Raw genomic sequence first — 19,339 nt, 5'->3', positions numbered from 1 at the left:
AATTGAAATATATCAGAAGAGATTACATAAATTTTTCAAAAGCCATGCACATGCCATCACCATTGATCAGGATCACACTTCTGTGAATTTCTTGGACGCAAATTTTAACCTCACTACATCATTTTACCAACCATACCATAAACCCCAAAACAATATTACTTATATGCATGCACAGAGTAATCATCCTTGTAAAATTATTAATAACATACTTTATAACATTGAATATAGAATTAACTTATTATCCTCTAATGAAGAAATTTTTAATAAGCATAAAGACTATTACAATTTGGCTCTTAGGAAAGCTGGTTATAAATATAAATATCAAATTAAGTACAACAAAATTAACAATGATTTTTCTAATCATACCAATAATTATATGGATAAGAATTTCAGTAAACGCACTAAAAAATCCACAACCCATAATAGATTAGAACACCCTAGCACGCAACTTAATTCTATCAATTATATTCATAAAGATAACTTAACCATAAAACAAATTTTTTTTTATCAACAATGGACCAATTAATAAGATTGTTTTTTACTAACCAGATAATTACCAATACCAATATTACCAATAATATAACTAATTGTAATGTTACAGACAGTAAATATGGGAAAAACATTAACATAGCTAGAAATAGTAACATGAAACAAAGTCTTATTACTAACAAATCTTCTATTTAATCACATCCTCTTAATAACTCACATAACTACATAACCAATTTTAATGATGTTCAATATAATAATAATAATAATAATAATAATAATAATAATAATAATAATAATAATAATAGTAATGATAATAATAGAGGTAAAAAGAAACCTATACCTTATATTCGAATAGGTGACCCGTCTAATACAAACCATCATACCAATAAGAAACACAACAATAGCATCATTTGGATTATGCTTCCTCTTGCTAAACATTTGAAGTCTAATTTTATAAAGTCTAGACCGATAGAATAAGTACTAGGCTTCCAAAGAATAAGTCCTGGGGTCGATTTGTTCGACTAAAGGCGGTGCTCCAGCATGGCCACAGTCAAAAGACTGAAACAAGTAAAAAAGTAAAATAGTAAAAGAGATACCTGTTACTGGTTTTTTTATGGTTGTGTAGCCCCTAGAGGGGCGATTTTCGACCCACTAAATAATTTTGGTGGGCGTTAAATTTAATTGAATCAAATACAACTCACCAAAATGGTGAAGCGCGTCTTGAAAGAGTTGAAAAAAACAAACAAAATAAAACCTCCTACCAATATTGTAATGGATGAAGACTTCTCTCCACTTCCCTCCGTACGGGTAACAATACAGGGGTAGGGGAGTAGGAGAAAAACAAGACTGCCATGGTACAAAGTCCAACTCACAGTAACAACAATAGTAGCAGAAACACTAACAGCGGTAGAAATGACAACTTAAACAGTCGCAACAGTGACAGCAGTCGCAACAGTGACAGCAGCCGCAGCAGTAGTAGTAGTGATAGCAACTACTGTTGTTGGCACTCCGTCGCTTACGACGTCGAGGGTTCCTGTTGATCCGATCAACGGAACAGCCTGCTCGTGAAATTAACGTGCAAGTGGCTGAGCACTCCACAGACACGTGTACCCTTAACGTAGTTCTCGGGGATATTCAGCGTGACACAGTGTGTGACAAGGCTGGCCCCTTTGAATTACAGGCACAACAGAAACAGGAAGTAAGAGTGAGAGAAAGTTGTGGTGAAAGAGTACAGCAGGGTTCGCCTCCATCCCCTGTCGGAGCCTCGTGGAGCTTTAGGTGTTTTCGCTCAATAAACACTCACAACAACCGTAAAAAAGACAGCAACTGCAGCGGCAGCAGCGATAGTAACAACAACAACAACAACAACAACGAGAGCAAAAGTGACAACAGCAACAACAACAAAACCAATACCAACAACAATGACAACAACGGCAGCGACAGCAGCAGCAGCAGCGAAGAACAAACGACGCTTTACAGTAGATCTCCCAGATAGGGAGCAGATGCTACAACAGGCATGGGAACTAATAAAACAAGAGAAGACTTGGGCCAACCTGACTGTCCCATCAGAGGCAATTGAAGCAGTAGAGAGAAGAAAAGTACTTTTCAGATCCATCTCAGCAGACACGAAAAAAGCGACTTTAATAGCCCAAGTAGATATTGAGGCGGTCCTGAGGTGCATCAGAAATGACATCGAATACATAGCGAAGGGCAAACGATACGGCACCATTTCGGTGCTGTTTAAGTCAGAAGCCCTCTCTATGAAACATTCAATAATTCCCTGCAAAACCAGCAAAGACATTATGTACCCCTTCCACATGGGAAACGTATAGCTCATGTCCACATTCCTAGAATCCAACCAGGACTAGATATTTGATGGCTTTTGGGATGCGTAATCGTGGAGGGGACGGATACTGTCCCGAGAGACGTGACAAGAACTTCCAGGGAGGACTGGTCCGGGGTTGACCTGGAGATACTTCTCCAGATCACACTCGAAAACAAAAAGATCCCGAACCACGTCCGTCTCCAGAACGGGACGGTGATACATATCACGACTGAGCGCAAAAGGCCTCATTGTTTCGCGTGTGGAGAAACGACGCATTTGCGAGCTCACAACCCCCAACTGGTATAAAGTGCAAGGGGTCAAAGGACTCCACTGTTGCCTACGCCGGGACGAGAACCACAAACAACATCAGCACCAGCAACAACACCAAACACATTAATCACCCTAGGGGGAAAGAAGGAAAGCTCTCCCACCCCCTCACACCAAACAAAAATACACACATAAACAAGATTATAAACATACACACAGACACTGTTATATGGACTGTTAGATATGTAATTCGTCTGACGTTCCGTGTGTCATGTGGTTCGTCTGAGTTCATTGTTTCATTGTTGTTGTCTTGTGGGACTGTCGTAGTAAAATGTCATTGATATATATATGGCGGACATGACTTTTGTTTATTCATAACGAACATTGGGTGAGTGCGTTCTTTGTATGTAATTGAACAATAAATGTAATAATTAAATTGTATAACTCGTTATGTTATCTCTACGAGTCATCCGAGGGAAACATAACAGAGTTTATTGGCGTCGCCGATAGGATCGATAGGACCGATAGGACCGATAGGATACATGCTTACTTTACCGTAAAATTATTCATCGTAATAACAATGGCTGAAAAACAGACAGTAGAACTTATTAAATTGTTTAGGGAACAAATGGACAAGCAAATGCAACAACATCAGAGAGATATGGACGCTCTGTTAAAACTGTTTGGTGCTCGACAAGTTGAAGGCGATTCTAGTGGCTATTTTTCAGCTGCTTCAACAACAGTGTCGATTCCACCATTTACTGCATTTGATTCAGCGACAGAACTATGGCCTGATTACTGGTCAAGATTCCGTACGTTTGTGGCTGCTAATGCTGTACCTGAAAAACGCATGGCACAAGTGTTCCTGACCAATCAGACTGCTACTGTTTACAAACAACTTGCTAATCTGGCTACCCAACAAAATCCGCCTAAAGATATCAACAACTTGATAATGGACGAAATCGTTGACTTCATGAAGGAACAGTTCGACCCTAAACTTTTCATTGTGAGAGAGCGTTTCAAGTTTTGGAGTGATAAGCAGCGGAAGCCAGGCGAAACTCTCCAGGAGCTGGCAGCACGTATACGCCAGGATGCAGCTACCTGTGATTTTCCAGCGATCACAAACCCACAGGATGAAGCTCTGAGACAGAGATTCATATGTTCGGTTAACAATGAAGCGGTTCTGAAGGCGCTTTTTAAGATAAAAGACTCAGAACTAGATTTTGCCCGTGCTGTCCAGGTTGCCATTGAGACTGAAGACGCAGCAAAGGTTGCAAAAGAAACTGTATACAGTTCCAAAACCAAGCAGGTGTACAAGGTCCAGCAGAACAGGAATAAGAGTCCTCAAAAGAAACATCAGCAGTCTTATTCCACAAACCAGGAGAAATGCTACCGATGTGGAAAGGCCCACAAAGCAACAGACTGTCCTTTCAGGGAAACCAAATGTCATTTTTGTGATAAAAAGGGTCATTTGCAAGCGGTGTGTAGGAAAAAACAACATCAGCAACGCAATGGCCATTCACAAACTCCCGTGAAAAGAATCACAAAAGCTGAGCTAGTCAAGGCGATCCTAGGTGAAGTTTCCCGAGACACTCACAGTTTAATTGTGCCAGTAACAATCCAGAACAGACTGTTCACAATGGAATTGGACACTGCTACTACAGGCAATTTTGTTTCCTTGTCAGTCTGGAAACAACTTGGAAGACCAAAGCTGCAAGATGTCAAGCATCGCTATGAATCTGCCAGCAAGCACAACCTGCCTGTTCTAGGAACTTTCATGGGCCAAACCAAGGATCCAACAACTGGTAAGCAGGATCTTATACCTTACATAGTCACCAAGATCTCTGATCTTAATTTGCTGGGTCGGAATGCTATCCAGACTCTGGGAATTTCCGTAGACACTGCTCTAGGTTTGAAAAGCATAGACAGCCAAGCTAAGAGGGAAGGTGCAGAAAGGATGTATCCAAAGACCTCAAGCGAGCCCTATGTTTCCCTGCAGCAAGATTGTCACAACATGTGTGATGAATTTCCAGATCTTTTCAAGCAAGAATTGGGATGTCTCAAGAACTTTGAACTGGAAGTGAAGTTCAAATCGGACGCAACACCAGTCTTTCACAAGGCACGTCCGGTCCCATTTGCTCTTCGTGATGACCTGGCCAAAGGTTACGAAGAAGGCATCGCCAAGGGAATCTGGAAACCTGTTCAATTCAATGAATACGGAACGCCAGTGGTACCGATTCGTAAAGCACACGCTTCAAGCTACCTGAAGCCCAAACTACGGATTTGTGGTGACTACTCTGTGGGAATTAATGACCAACTTGCTGATCACCGTCATCCAATGCCACTCCCTGCTGAACTGATGCAGAAACTCGGAGATGGATTCAGATATACAAAGATAGACCTTGCTGATGCCTATAATCAGATCAAGCTGGCTCCAGAAAGTCAACGCAGACTCGCACTCAGCACTCACCGTGGAGTACTCCTGCAACAACGACTCCCTTTCGGAATCAAGTCAGCACCTGGTTACTTTCAGGAGATCATGGAAAACCTGACCCATGATCTACCTGGAGTGGCCGTCTTCCAGGATGACATGCTCGTCAGTGGGAAAGATGCAAACAGTCACTTAAACAACCTAAAGTGTCTGCTCACACGTCTAAGCGACAATGGACTCAGATGTCGCCGTGAAAAGTGCCAGTTTGCACTACCCAGTGTAGAATACCTTGGACACATTTTGTCGACTGAAGGGAGCACTAAGGGATCCAAAGTCGAAGCAGTCTTAAAGATGCCACGTCCAACGAACGAATCAAGCTTGAAATCTTTCCTAGGTTCAGTTCAGTTCTATGGAAAGTTTATCCCAAACTTAGCTAGTATAGCAGAGCCACTCTATTGCCTTACGAAAAAGTCAACTATTTGGAAGTGGGGAGATGAGGAACAGTCAGTTTTTGATCACTTGAAAAATGTACTTTCATCAAGTCAAGTTCTGATACACTTCGATCCAAACAAAACTTTGGGACTGGCTTGTGACGCATCAAACGTTGGTATTGGAGCAGTCCTGTTTCACCGCTATCCTGATGGAAGCGAGCGCCCAATATCCAATATGTCCAAGACTCTCACTTCTGCACAGCGTAACTACAGTCAAATTCAAAAGGAAGCCCTAGCTATCATATTTGGCTTGCAGAAGTTTTACCAATATTTGTACGGTCGTAAATTCGTACTCGTGACTGACCACAAGCCACTGACATCACTATTCAGTCCGAGGAAAGGGACGCCACTTCTCGCTGCTAACAGACTAGCACGATGGGCCCTGTGGCTGAACCAGTTTGACTACACCATTGAATATCGGAAATCAGCAGATCATGGCAATGCTGATGCCCTCAGTCGCTTGCCATTCGGTGATAATAACGACTTTGACAGAAAGGAAAATGGTGAAGACATAGACATGGTGTGTGCCATCAAAACTCTTAGTATTCAAGTCCAACCTGTGGATGCTAACGTCCTCCGTCAAGAGTCAGGGAAAGATCCAGTGATATCTACAGTGATGCGCTACGTCCGTGAAGGCTGGCCACCAAAGAACATGGAGATCAATGACGAAGTCAACAAGTTCCGTAAGTTATCAAACTCACTTAGTATCTGTCATGGATGCCTTATACATGGATCTAGAGTTGTGATTCCACATAGCTTGCAGCCAAAGATCCTCAATCTTCTGCATCTCGGACACTTTGGCATGGAACGCATGAAACAGCTAGCAAGAACTGCTGTATATTGGCCTGGTATCGATGCTGCTATAGAGATAGCCAGTCGACGATGTGATTCATGTAACGAACATCAAAGGCAGCCATCTAAACCTCCAGTTCACCCATGGATGTTACCAGAAAAGCCGTGGAACCGCTTACATCTGGACCATGCAATAAATTTTATGGGTAGAGATTGGCTGGTGATCACAGATGCTTATTCCAAGTACCCATGCATTCATCCCACTTCCTCCACGTCCTCCAAAGCCACTTTGAATCTGCTTGAGGAAGACTTTGCGCACTTCGGATTTCCTCACACACTGGTCACCGATAATGCACCAACTTTTACGTCTGAGGAGTTCCAGAGCTGGTGCAAAGAACGCGGGATCACACACCTGACAGGGGCACCTTACCACCCAGCTACCAACGGAGCAGCGGAACGTTTGGTGCAGACCTTCAAACAAGCTCTGAGGAAGTCTTCTCTTCCGCCAACACGAGCACTTCAAGAATTCTTGATGCAGTACCGGAGAACACCGACATCCTGTGGATTCTCTCCAAGTGAACTTTTGAATCACCGGCAGATACGAACAAGGATTGATTCTCTGCTGCCATCGCCAGTACACATTGCTCAAGGCAAACAGTCTAAGGAAGCACATAAGTCTCAGGTGACTCCAAGCTCGGCTGATGTCGCTAAAGTTACCAGGCAGTACAAGGCCGGAGATCCTGTGTATGCACTCTACTATGGACCTCGCCGAGACAAAGATCCCCGATGGGTACCAGCAATCATTAAGAAGTCATTGGGTACTCGCTGCTTTAACGTGAAGATCTCGGAAACTGTGCCACTAACACAAAGACAAACCAGACCCAAGACCATGTTACCCGTTCCAGAGTATGGACCAGACAACCCAAGACGGTCCAAGAGAACCCGTAAAACCCAAGAGAGACTTTGCTGTTGATACTTCTTGTGTAGCATCAATTTCAGTGGGGAGGTGTTATATGGACTGTTAGATATGTAATTCGTCTGACGTTCCGTGTGTCATGTGGTTCGTCTGAGTTCATTGTTTCATTGTTGTTGTCTTGTGGGACTGTCGTAGTAAAATGTCATTGATATATATATGGCGGACATGACTTTTGTTTATTCATAACGAACATTGGGTGAGTGCGTTCTTTGTATGTAATTGAACAATAAATGTAATAATTAAATTGTATAACTCGTTATGTTATCTCTACGAGTCATCCGAGGGAAACATAACAGACACATTTATAGCAACAGACACCACACTCATAGCGCACACAGACAAAACGGAAACAACAAGACCATCGCCACTGCAGTCAAACAAACGTATTAAACAACACCAACACAAAATACCCAACTTCGTACTCATCAGAAGGGACAACGAGGAACTAATGGCCCTCGTAACACAAAACGCGGAAATTGAAAAGTGGGTGGATATTCGAATCGAACACATTTTGCGTACCAGAAGATTTACTTCTGGTGTGAATGTCGCTCGATTCTTACACAAAAATTCGAGAGAGGTTTCCAGAGGACATGGGAGCCCCGGACGTGAGACCCACATCGAGGCTCTTAAAGAGGTTCCCCATTATAGGCTCTTAAAGGGGTTCCACCAATTATGGAAGTCAAACTACCCGATTTCACAAGACACCGGGAGGTAAGTAAACCTTTCCCTTCTCTCTTTAGCTTGCCAACATGGCCATACTAAGAGTAGGATTTTTAAATGTTCGAGACCTGGGTTCGGCCTGGAAGCAGGGCGCCTGCTCAACAACCTCAGGTTTCTAGAATTGGATATAATTGCTGTCAGTGAGACCAGGATTTCCAATACACGTGCATTGGCCCCCATATTCGACGACTATCAGATCTTCGCATTTGTTAGTTGGCCGGGAATGAGAGTGGCAGTGCTGTTTAGGAAAAAACTGGATCTCGAGTTAAAGTCGAACTACCGGGTCCCGGACGGGAAGTTGGTTGTCCTGGATGAGAGCAATAGTGAATGTAGTGTTTTTAGATTGGTGGCCGTCTACCGGAGCCAAACGGCTGGATTTCATTCGGCGTCTGGAAGCCTTTCTTGGTTCGTTTCGCCCTTTACTGTTAGTAGGGGACTGGAATGGAATCTTAGATCAACGCTGGGATTGTGTTGGAGTACCTGATAGAAGAGGTGGGCGCAAAAGCCTGAAGCACCTGATCAATCAGTTCCAACTGTCTGACAGGTACCGATGAGATTTCCCTAATGCGCCAGTGTGGACCTGGACCAACCGCTTAGGGTCATCTAAATCGTATATAGATAGGATTTTCACTAGGAAAATAGATCGTACTGTGTAGGATGTTCACTTTTTAAAACGGTCGCCTATTTAGACCATAAGTTTTGTAACCTGTACGGTCGATCTACATAAGACGCGTAGGTTAGGATCCGGGTACTGAAAGCTGAACATGTCGTTTCCGGTTACAGGGACCGAGTCAGCAATTTAGTTAAGCAAAAGTTGTCAGGTGGGGTGTCGTCAACAACAAGCAGAAGGCGGCTCTCAAAAGAGAGATTAGAGTAATGTCGATAGAGTTTAGCAAAGAAATAGCGTTAGGTAAAAATAGAAAAGAGGAGGAGTTAGTAGCTAAACTAGACGAGGCTATTTGTTGTGGCATTACAACCGACGTGCTAACAACGAGAATGGCATTAGACCAGTTTTTCAATGCGAAACTTGAAGGTTCATTGTCAGGGATAAGGCGCGTGCTCTAAGAAACGAGGGGATCAAAGCTGTTTGATGAGCCTGCGTCGCGGAGGTGCAGCGTGGTAACAAAACCACAATTTGGTTTTGACGGACCGAGACGGACACGAGCTGAGCGATTTCAGGCAGATGTGTGAGGCCTTTCGCCAACACTTTGCTTGGTTGTTCGGAGAGAGTGACGAGGCGGAGATGGCGGCGGACTTCAGTCCCTATCTCGACGGCTTGCCGCATCTCTCGGCGGCCTACGCTGAGCGCTGTGAAAGGCAGATAGCTTCAGCCGAAATTCAGGATGCCCTTGTCGGCTGCACGAGGCACAAGTCACCCGGTTTAGATGGTCTGCCTTATGAACTTTACATAAATATGTCAGATTTGTTCTCCGATCTTATCGAAGCGTTCTATTGCAACTGGCAGCAGAATGGGAGTATTTCCAGTTCTGTGAGCCGAGGCGTAGTGACGCTGATAAGGAAAAACGAAAACAAGAGGGACACATTAAATAACTTCAGGCTCATAACTCTGCTTAACACAGAGCTTAAGATTTTGGCCAAGGTATTAGCAAAGAAGTTGGTGCTTGTCATCGAGAATTTGGTTGGGGAGGCGTAAGCCTGCGCAATCCCGACTAGGTCCATACACGACAATCTCCACCTCATGCGATACATCATAGAAAGGGTAGGGTGGGGCACTGATCAATTTAGATCAATCGAAAGCATTCGATAGGGTCGACTATTGATATCTAGAAGCTGTCTTCCAAGTGGCTGGCTTCGGCTCCATCTTCAGAGGTTGGATTCGGTGGTCAAAGTTAATGGCTACCTCTCGGAACCATTTCAGATCTCCCGATGGTCCATCAAGGGTGCCCTCTCTCCTCCCTTCTGTATGTATTGACTCTTGAGCCTTTATAGCTGAAGCTGGAGCTGCTGCAGGGCATCTCGGTTCCAACTTGGTGAGGTGCGATCGGGGGCAAGGCACAACGGTCAAGCAATAGTAGATAACGGATGCAAGAGAGCTGTGTTGGCGTATGCGGACATTACCGTGATGGCGTCGGACATCTCAGAAATCGAGATGGTTGACACAACATTGGAGGAATATGAAAAGTTGACGGGAGCAAAACTTAACCCATAAAAGTCAGTGGGCTTGCAACCCGGCACCTGGAGAGGTAAGACCGTGCCGTCCAACAGCGTCGTTGGGCGCTGGACGGATGCGCATCTCCAGATATTCTGCCTAAACGGTGAACAGGTGTGGTCACCGTTTGTCAAACAGGCCTATCCACAGCTCGTCTCCTTGACTGAGCTGCAGTCCTGGGTCAAGAAGAGACTGAGGCAGGGTGACTGGCATCTGGAATGTTGCAAGGCACCCAATGCCCTCTACCAGGCGGACAACGCGATCAGTGGAACGTCCACTCTACAGAGCGCTGACGCACTTGGAGAGATGCTAGGAGTTGACGAAGTCGAACTCACCAGTCTGTTCAGGAGGACGATGGATAACTTCCAGAAATCTTTAGGGTGAAGAGAAGAGAGGGCTCTCCTGAGGCGCCCTGTGTGATCGGGGTGTCCATGGTGTGTGGGTTTCCTTGGACGCTCCTGTTTGGATTTCCCCCTATTGGGGAATTCCTCCATTGTTTGAATTCTATTGTTAATTGTTTTTGTTTATTTACTATTTACACGCATCGTCTAAACCCCACCGTTTGTTTTGTGTAATGTCCTTTTCTTTTTCGTGTGGGCCCTTGTGGTTAATAAAGACAGACTAAAGACAATATTATTATTACTTATTATTATTAAAGCGGTGAGCTGGCAGAATCGTTAGCACGCTGGACGAAATGCTTAGCGGTATTTCGCCCATCGCAATGTTCTGAGTCTAAATTCCGCCGAAGTTGACTTTGCCTGTCATCCTTTCGGGGTGGATAAATTAAGTACTAGTTGAACACCGGGGTCGATGTAATCGACTCATCCCCTCCCGTCAAAAATTGCTGCCCTTGCGGTAAAATTTGAAACAAGGCGGCTAGCTGGCAGAATCGTTAGCTCGTCGGGCAAAATGCTTAGCGGTATTACGTCCGTCTTCACGTTCTGAGTTCAAATTCCGCTGAGGTCGACTTTGCTTTTCATCCTTTCGGGGTTTTTGCTTTAAATCCTTGTGCCTTTAGTAGAAAGGGCTATTATTATCATTATCATTTGATGAATACTCTCAGCTTATTTTGCTGGGTATGATGGAAAGTGTCAGCTGTCCACAGCCAGCAGACTAAGGTGACACTTGTTTACTGGTCATGCTTCTGCTGATTTTTGTAGGCGTTCTACCTTCAAACTTGCCCCAAACTATGCAAACTTGTTCGTTGGCTACGTTGATGTCCAAATATTCTCACAATTCACTGACACCACTCTCGAACTATACGGTCGTTATATCGACAACTGTATTGGCGTGACTTTACCCTCCCGTGAACAACTGGGCTCCTTCCTCTCCTTTGTCCAATCCTACCATCCTGCCCTCGATTTCTCCTGCACTATCTCTAACTCTTTCGTTGAATTTCTCGACATTTCTGCCAGCATCCACCACTCCGCTCTCACTATCTCCATCCGCTACAAAAACACTGACTCACACTCCTACCTTAACTTCTCCTCCAGCCCTACCCACACCAAGCTCTCCATCCCCTACTCCCAAAATTCCTCCGTCTACATAGGCTCTGCAGTGACGACCATGACTTTGAGACTCAGTCTCAACTCATGGCTTGCCGTTTCATCCTACGTGGATATCTCCTCACTATATCTACATTGCCCTTGCCCGGGCACGATCTGGGGACTGCCTCTGCTCTTTCTCCTCGTACCCGCCCTACTTTTACCCGTCTTCCGTGTCTCCTCCACCCTCCACCCTACCCCTCCAACGCACCATCGTCCGAGCCTTCCGATTTCGACCACTTCGCTTTGCACATCTTCCTCAACATACCCCTTCACTCCTTCAAACTAGCCCATAACCTGCGTGACCTCCTGATCCGCAGTTTCTCCCCCCTCCCAGCCTGGCTCCTTTCCTGCTCCAGCCCGCGCTGTCACACCTGCCCCTACCTCTCCAACACCACCATCCTCACAGGCACCTATCACCGTCCTTATCACGTCACCGACTCCTTTATTTGCACCTCTAGTAATGTCATTTGCTGCATTTCCTGCTCTCTCTCTGTCCTTCCTTGTACATTGGTCAAATGGGACACCGCTTGGTTGACCGGTTCGTGGAGCACCTTCGGGACATCATTCACGGCAATGACACCCTGGTCACTCGCCAATTCCGCTCTACCTGTTATTTACTACAACATCTGTCTGTGTTCGGACTGTCTCTGCACAGGGGCCACTCGGACTCCTGCCTTCGCCGTGAACCGAAACTAATCTTCTCTCTTCGTTCCTTTGCACTATATGGGTTCAACTCACCCCCTCTCTTCATCTGAGACTAACCTCACCTTCTCCCTTCATTTGACACCAATCCCACACGGATTCCCACCCACCTCACACACCCTCCACCTACACCTGCATACTGCCCACCTCGGTACCCTCACCCACATGCACCACTATACACACACCCATACACTGTTCAACTCATCACCCACTTTACACACCATTACACGCACACCCACAACACCTTCCCACTCTACACACACTTCTCAGCACCCACACAACACACCATTATCTACACGCACACACAATCTTCAATAGCGTTACCACACATACCACTATATGAGCAGCCACACACACTGTTTAACTCAGCACACACACTCCCTCACCAACAGAAGTACATAATACTTGAACACAGAATATATACTCCCACACCCACACAAGCACATATTACTTGAACATAGGCAATATATAGACACACGCAACACGCATAAACACACGCAACACATAGACAAAGACAATTTTCGCCCACATACACTATACACATGCACACTATTTGGTCACAGTGACACACACACACACACACATACACATGTGCACACACTATGCGTAAAAAGCACACATCAACTGCTACACTCAACATACACACACACATACATGTTACCCATGCACACACACATCAAACTCACTCGCCCCTATTCACACATGCACACTTACACTCAAACACACCATTCTCACGTACACACACACGCTTGCGCACCTCCTCTTGCTGGGATCACCATAAGTTACCTCCCCATCATTCCACCTCTCTTTATTATCTCCCTTTAATTCAACCTCTTTTTTTCCCAATCATTCGCCATGTTGGATCACTGAACTCAACGCGTTTTTTTTTCATTCTCTCTCTATCTATTTCCTCTTATTACTTTCTGTCGAAGAACGTAGATTCCAAACGTAAAAGACTTATCCATTTTCCCGAACTTCAAATTAATACACTTGCTTGTTGTTCCTAGACTTGTATTCGTCTTTGTTTTCCTATAAATTTGAACTATATATATATATATATATATATATATATATATATATATATATATATATATATATATATATACACGCATATATGTGCGTGTGTGAGTGAGTGTGTGTGTGTGTGTATGTGTGTCTGTATACATACATACATACATACCTGTGTATAGGTATGTATATGTATTTGTGTATATATATGAGAAGTTAAATAAACGACAAGGAAACAAGAAATTATGTAATGAAGTTCCTTACGTAATTTCTTGTTCCTTGTTATTCATTAAATATCTTATAAAAGTGTGTACTTAACGTCTTTTTCTGAAGGATATGTATACTGAGCTCTCACCAGTTTATTAGTATTACTCTGCCTAAGCGATATAATGTGTAATGGCGTCTGTCTGTCTTTGTGTTTAGGGTTAATCTAGCTCCTCCCACACATCCAACCGATTTTAAGGATTTTTCAAAACTCGATAATGCTCAGCTGGCATCGATTTTTGTGAGCTCAATCGGGTGTTTGAATGAAAATTCCCATAACGATGTTATTTTTCATGCAGCTTTTGCATTTTTGTCCGATTTTGATGAAAATCGATCAGTGAGCTAGGCTCATGGCAGTGAGTTGATATCAATATATGGCATTGACAAAAAAATCGATAATTACGCCTCAGCAGTGATTTTATAAAATCATTAGGGTTTTTGCGTGCAAATACCTATAGGGATTTTATTTTTGGCCGTAACTTATATATTTTTCATCTAAGTTTAATGAAATTTGAGATGCAAGTAAGTTTTGTGGGGGAGACGGTAAAAGTGTTTATTTAATTCAAGAGGGCTTGAAAAGGGCACAAATACAAATAAGCATTTCCTTAGAGACATTCTTGTTGATTTTGTAGAAATTTTACACATGATTACAGTTGATGCCGGCATGAAGAGTTGACAAAAAATCGATAATTGCGTGTGAGCGGGGGATTTTAAGAAATAGATAGACTTTTTGTATGCAATAACCCATTAGATTAATATTTTATGCTGTAACTTTTACAGAATTCATCCGATTTTGATGAAATTTGACATTTAGGTAGAGTTTATGGAGTCATGTGGTAGAATTAAAATTAAACTGGTGAAAGGCAGAAATCGTCAAAATTCACTCACAATAAAATAATGAACAGATTGTGAAGAAAATTGACCTATGAGTAAAAGTAAGCACTTCGACATATGAAACATCGATTATTCATATAATGTATTGGGATTTAAAAGTCAATGAGATATTTTCATGTAAATGGTCACATGGATTCTAATTTATGATATAACCTTAGCACTTCGGATTTTACCGAGATTGGACAAGCTGATCAATTTTGTACAGAGGGTGGCATTAAGGGGAGTGAAATAAGCAAACATCACTCTCAACGGGTCGAGGTACACCCAATAGTTTGACTGCGATTTCAGACGGTCCAGTATTTAGGAGTATGTCGAAAACGTTAACTGGGCATAATCCCTGCCGAACCAGATATAATATCTTAATGGGTAATAGTTGGCATGGGGAACGTAGAAGATTTCAAAACAAGGTCAGAGGTGGGCTTAACTTCAACACGGAAAACACGAGCAACGCCAGGTCCAACAGCTAGTATATACATATATAAATATATATCTTCTGGCAATAGGAACAACACACACACATTTACAAATATCACATAATTACCATATCTTCATGACAATATAAAGATCTAAGAAATTAGGGAAATTTGTGAGAACCGTCTAAATACGCATGTACCTGTGTTTCTCTTCCACATATCTATTTATATCTCCTTTGCATCGATCTATTTTTTCTTTTGATTAAGGAATTACGAAGTAAAATCACTATAATAGGCACAAATGTTGCCGTGGGTCAAGAATTTTGCTTCCCAACCACATGGTTATGGTACCGGGTTCAGTCTTCTACTATAGCCTCGAGCCGACCAAAGCCTTGTTAGCGGATTTGGTAGACGGAAACTGAAAGAAACCCGTCGTATATATATATATATATATATATATATATATATATATATATATATATATATATATATATATATATATATATATATATGTATGTATATATATCGTCGATTCTTCCCATTTCTAGCAATGGAAGAAGGCGGATATCAAGTGGGGAGGGCTATGGTTCAGGTAGAAATGCGGAACCAGGAAGAAGAAAGAAGGTCAAGAGTTGTGGAGCTGGTATCTCAAGGTGACTGGACTAAGTAGGATCTCCCTTAGAGGAAGGTCATATGAAGACACCTGTGGGGACTGGAACTTTTCCCCATCTACTTCCTGTTGCGGGCAGTGTATGACACACTCCCAAGGCCAACAAGCCTGCACAGACGGGATTTGAGGGAAGACCAACTGTGTAGACTTTGTGGAGAAAGGGGCATGCTGGCACACAACTTATCAGGGTGCAGAGTAACACTTTCTCAAGGAAGATACAAGTGGCGCCGTGATAGGGTGATTGCAACATCTGCTCATACCCTGGAGGAGAAAAGGTTAATAAGAAACTGTACATGCAAGTTCAAGGTGCAGCCATTGGTGTCGGTGTGGCTGGCCTCTTCATGACCTGGTGGGACAGAGAACTTAAGCAATCCTTAGCAGAACAGTCCACAACTCTTCTACTCTACAGTAGGTATGTAGATGACATTAATATCATAATTAAGACCAACTCTAGTAACGGTAATGTAGAAACTGAGATGAACATAATGGAGAGCATCCTGCAAGTAGCTAACTCCATTCACCAAAGTATCAAGGTAACTATGGATTACCCCACTAGGCACCCCAACAGTAGACTACCCGTCTTTGATACTGAACTTTGGTTAGAGACTGTGAACAACAGAGTGCAGCTCCTCCACTCCTATTACATGAAACCCATAGCTTCGAAATATGTTGTTCACAAGAACTCAGTTTTGTCTCACAGCATGAAAATTAACATACTGATAGAAGACTTAGGAAAAATAAACAACGTGTCCCCACTATGCAAACCCTATGAAACTTCATGCATCGCATGCAATTCTCTTGATATGATCAGAAAGATAGGGTTCGAGTATGCAGGGGTGCTAGAAAGAAGTTAGAGGAGACATCTAGGAGCATTGCGGAACGACTAAATGAACATTTGAGACAATATGACGACAAAAAAAGCAGTCATCCATACTCTACCAGCATGCTAATAACCAACATAGAGGCAATCTGGGTCAACTTGACATTCGCATTTTTATCCAAGCACCCAAAGGACCCAACACTCAGATAAATACAGGAGTACGTGCTCATAAATGAAACACCCCAGTACTAAATAGGAAATATATGTAGTAGATATCATACCCCTATACCCACAGTTTATACAGGTAGAGTAGAATAGTTAGTGGGCTGTTATGTAGATAGATGTATGTGTGTGTGAGGTGTGTATATATGTGTATATGTATATACTCATGTATATAGGCATATGGATATGAATGTAAACAGATAGACATACAGACGGATAGATACATAGGTTATATGAACAAACAAGTACACACGCAAATGGAGACTGAAACACATGACCATATATACACATACAGTTCACTTCACACAAGGACGCATATGGAGACACGCGTCCACACATATGGAGATACACATCCATACACACACATGCAGGCATACATACATACATACATACATACATACATACATACATGTGTATGCACACACACACACACACACACACATTGACCCACACACAATCGCACAAACACAAAAAGGACGCAGCTTGAATAACGGACAGAGTCAACAACTATTGAAAAGGTTGCAAGACGCAACGAAAATTTTAGAAAAATAAGTAAATGAGTGGAAATTTTACCGGTGAGTGTGTTAAATTATAAGCCACTAAAAGAGAATGACTCTCCCCAAACACAACAGAATATATATATATATATATATATATATATATATATATATATATATATATATATATATATATATATATATATATGGTATGTAGCAATTAAAATGGGAGGAGGAAAAATATTATTAATTAGTGACTATTTATTTTCATCCTCACAATGTAAGATGCAACTTCTTCGAGTTGTAGTGCAATGATTTTACGCAGTACTGATATTCATTTTTTCGTTGATTGCTAGAAAACTGGTGAAAAAAGGAGAGATAGAAAGAGTAAGAGAGTTGGTCTCTCTAGGCTGACAAGCAGACGGGGTGAAAGTTATATTGTCGCTCGATAACAATCCACAGGTGAGAGGGGAGAAATAGATACTCTTCAGCTAGGCGCCAATTGACCAAAGAGATAGCACCGATTTGGTGTTCCGTATATTTTCTCTAACTAAATTTGGTCAGGATAGACAAAAGATTTTCCGTCTTTTATCTGCCCAAACCTTATTTAACCTAAGAATGTTAACTTAAACAACAGAAATAAACTAAGTGACTGTTGATTCTCTTCAATCTCCCTGTGCAAAAGCTGAGAGCAAAGGAAAGGAACTGGTAGAAAAATGTAGATTCAGTTTCGAAACCAAGCTTAGAGTCTAGGAAACTATTCGTTACATCATGCTCCTCGTACAGTGTTTGTCAAAAAACAAACAAGTGATAATAGGAAAATTGCAGAGATGTGTACCATGCAAAAATTAAAGAACGTTCAAAATTGTGAATGCAAAGTGTGAAGTTATGGAGGCGCAATGGCCCAGTGGTTAGAGCAGCGGACTCGCGGTCGGAGGATCGCGGTTTCGATTCCCAGACCGGGCGTTGTGAGTGTTTATTGAGCGAAAACACCTAAAGCTCCACGAGACTCCGGCAGGGGGTGGTGGCGACCCCTGTTGTATTCTTTCGCCCCAACTTTCTCTCACTCTTTCTTCCTGTTTCTTGAGTAACGCTGCGATGGACTGACGTCCCGTCCAGCTGGGGGGAAACTGGGCCCATGAGCCTGGCTAGGCTTTAGAAGGGCGCATATATAAAGTGTGAAGTTACAGATAGATGTGACGCAAGGCCAGTAAAATCATAAATATCCGGAGAAAAAAACCTGAGATGTATACGAGACAAGTATCTATTGAAGGGGGTTCGAATAGCATGCAATGTTGCTTTGTGTGTGTAGGATGCAGTCTGGGCTTCGTGCGTATCGGCATTGTGGCAGTGTTAAGTGAACATGCGCATGATTCAGTAACGGATTCTGTATACATATGCGCGGGAACGATGGAACTATGGCCTTTCAGTGAAAGGAGCTGAGAGGATAGAGTGCAATCTCAATCCATATATCGTTCTCATAGGTTAAATGTCCCGGGTATTGTTATCGTTGTTGTCATTATTATTCTTGCCTTTCATCCTTTCGGGGTCGATAAATCAATTAGTCCCCGCCCCCAAAATTTCAGGCCTTGTGCCTTTAGTAGAAAGGATTATTATTTATTATTATTATTACGAATTATTATTGTTGTTGTTGTTATTATTAAGGCGGCGAGTTGGCAGAATCGTAAGCACGCCGGGCGAAGTGATTTGCAGTATTTCGTCTGTTGTCACATTCTGCGTTCAAATTTCGATGAAGTCGTCTTTGCCTTTCATCCTTTCGAAGTAGATAAATTAAGTACCAATCGAGCACTGGTGTCGATGTGATCGACTTGTCCCCTCCCGCCCAAATTTCAGGCCTTGTGCTTTTAGTAGAAAGGATTATTATTTAGTAGAAAAGATTATTATTAATAATTTTGCCTTTGCACAACTTCTAACGCTGGAGATGTATTACAGTGTTAGTTGTTCACTACCAGTGAACTAAGGTAACACCTCTTATTTTCCGAGCACCTTCCGGAGTAATCGAGCGATTCCAAGCAGTGCTGTTTTCTGCAAGTGCTCCACCCTTATTACAATCCCTATTTGTTCCACGTACTTCCCGAGATTTTTGCTCACTGTTCCCAGGGCTCTGACAATTATTGGTA

The 19,339-nt window shown here is 42.7% G+C and overlaps 1 protein-coding gene across 1 annotated transcript in view; it reads left to right on the top strand.

The window, feature by feature from the left end:
• Positions 1 to 7,928: 7,928 nt before the first annotated feature.
• LOC106870246 (uncharacterized) overlaps positions 7,929 to 19,339 on the top strand; it is a 78,424-nt gene continuing 67,013 nt past the window's right edge. Inside the window, exon 1 of the mRNA XM_089348907.1 lies at positions 7,929 to 7,982. Coding sequence (XP_089205033.1) covers positions 7,944 to 7,982 — 39 coding nt within the window. The 5' untranslated portion in view covers positions 7,929 to 7,943. The remainder of the gene's footprint in view (positions 7,983 to 19,339) is intronic.

This window comes from Octopus bimaculoides, chromosome 3 (genome assembly GCF_046866305.1).
Source record: "Octopus bimaculoides isolate indiv1 chromosome 3, ASM4686630v1, whole genome shotgun sequence".
In the NCBI taxonomy this organism is placed as follows: domain Eukaryota; kingdom Metazoa; phylum Mollusca; class Cephalopoda; order Octopoda; family Octopodidae; genus Octopus; species Octopus bimaculoides.
The sequence above is the reverse complement of the archived record's forward strand: the minus strand, read 5'-3'. Positions and strand labels throughout refer to the sequence as shown.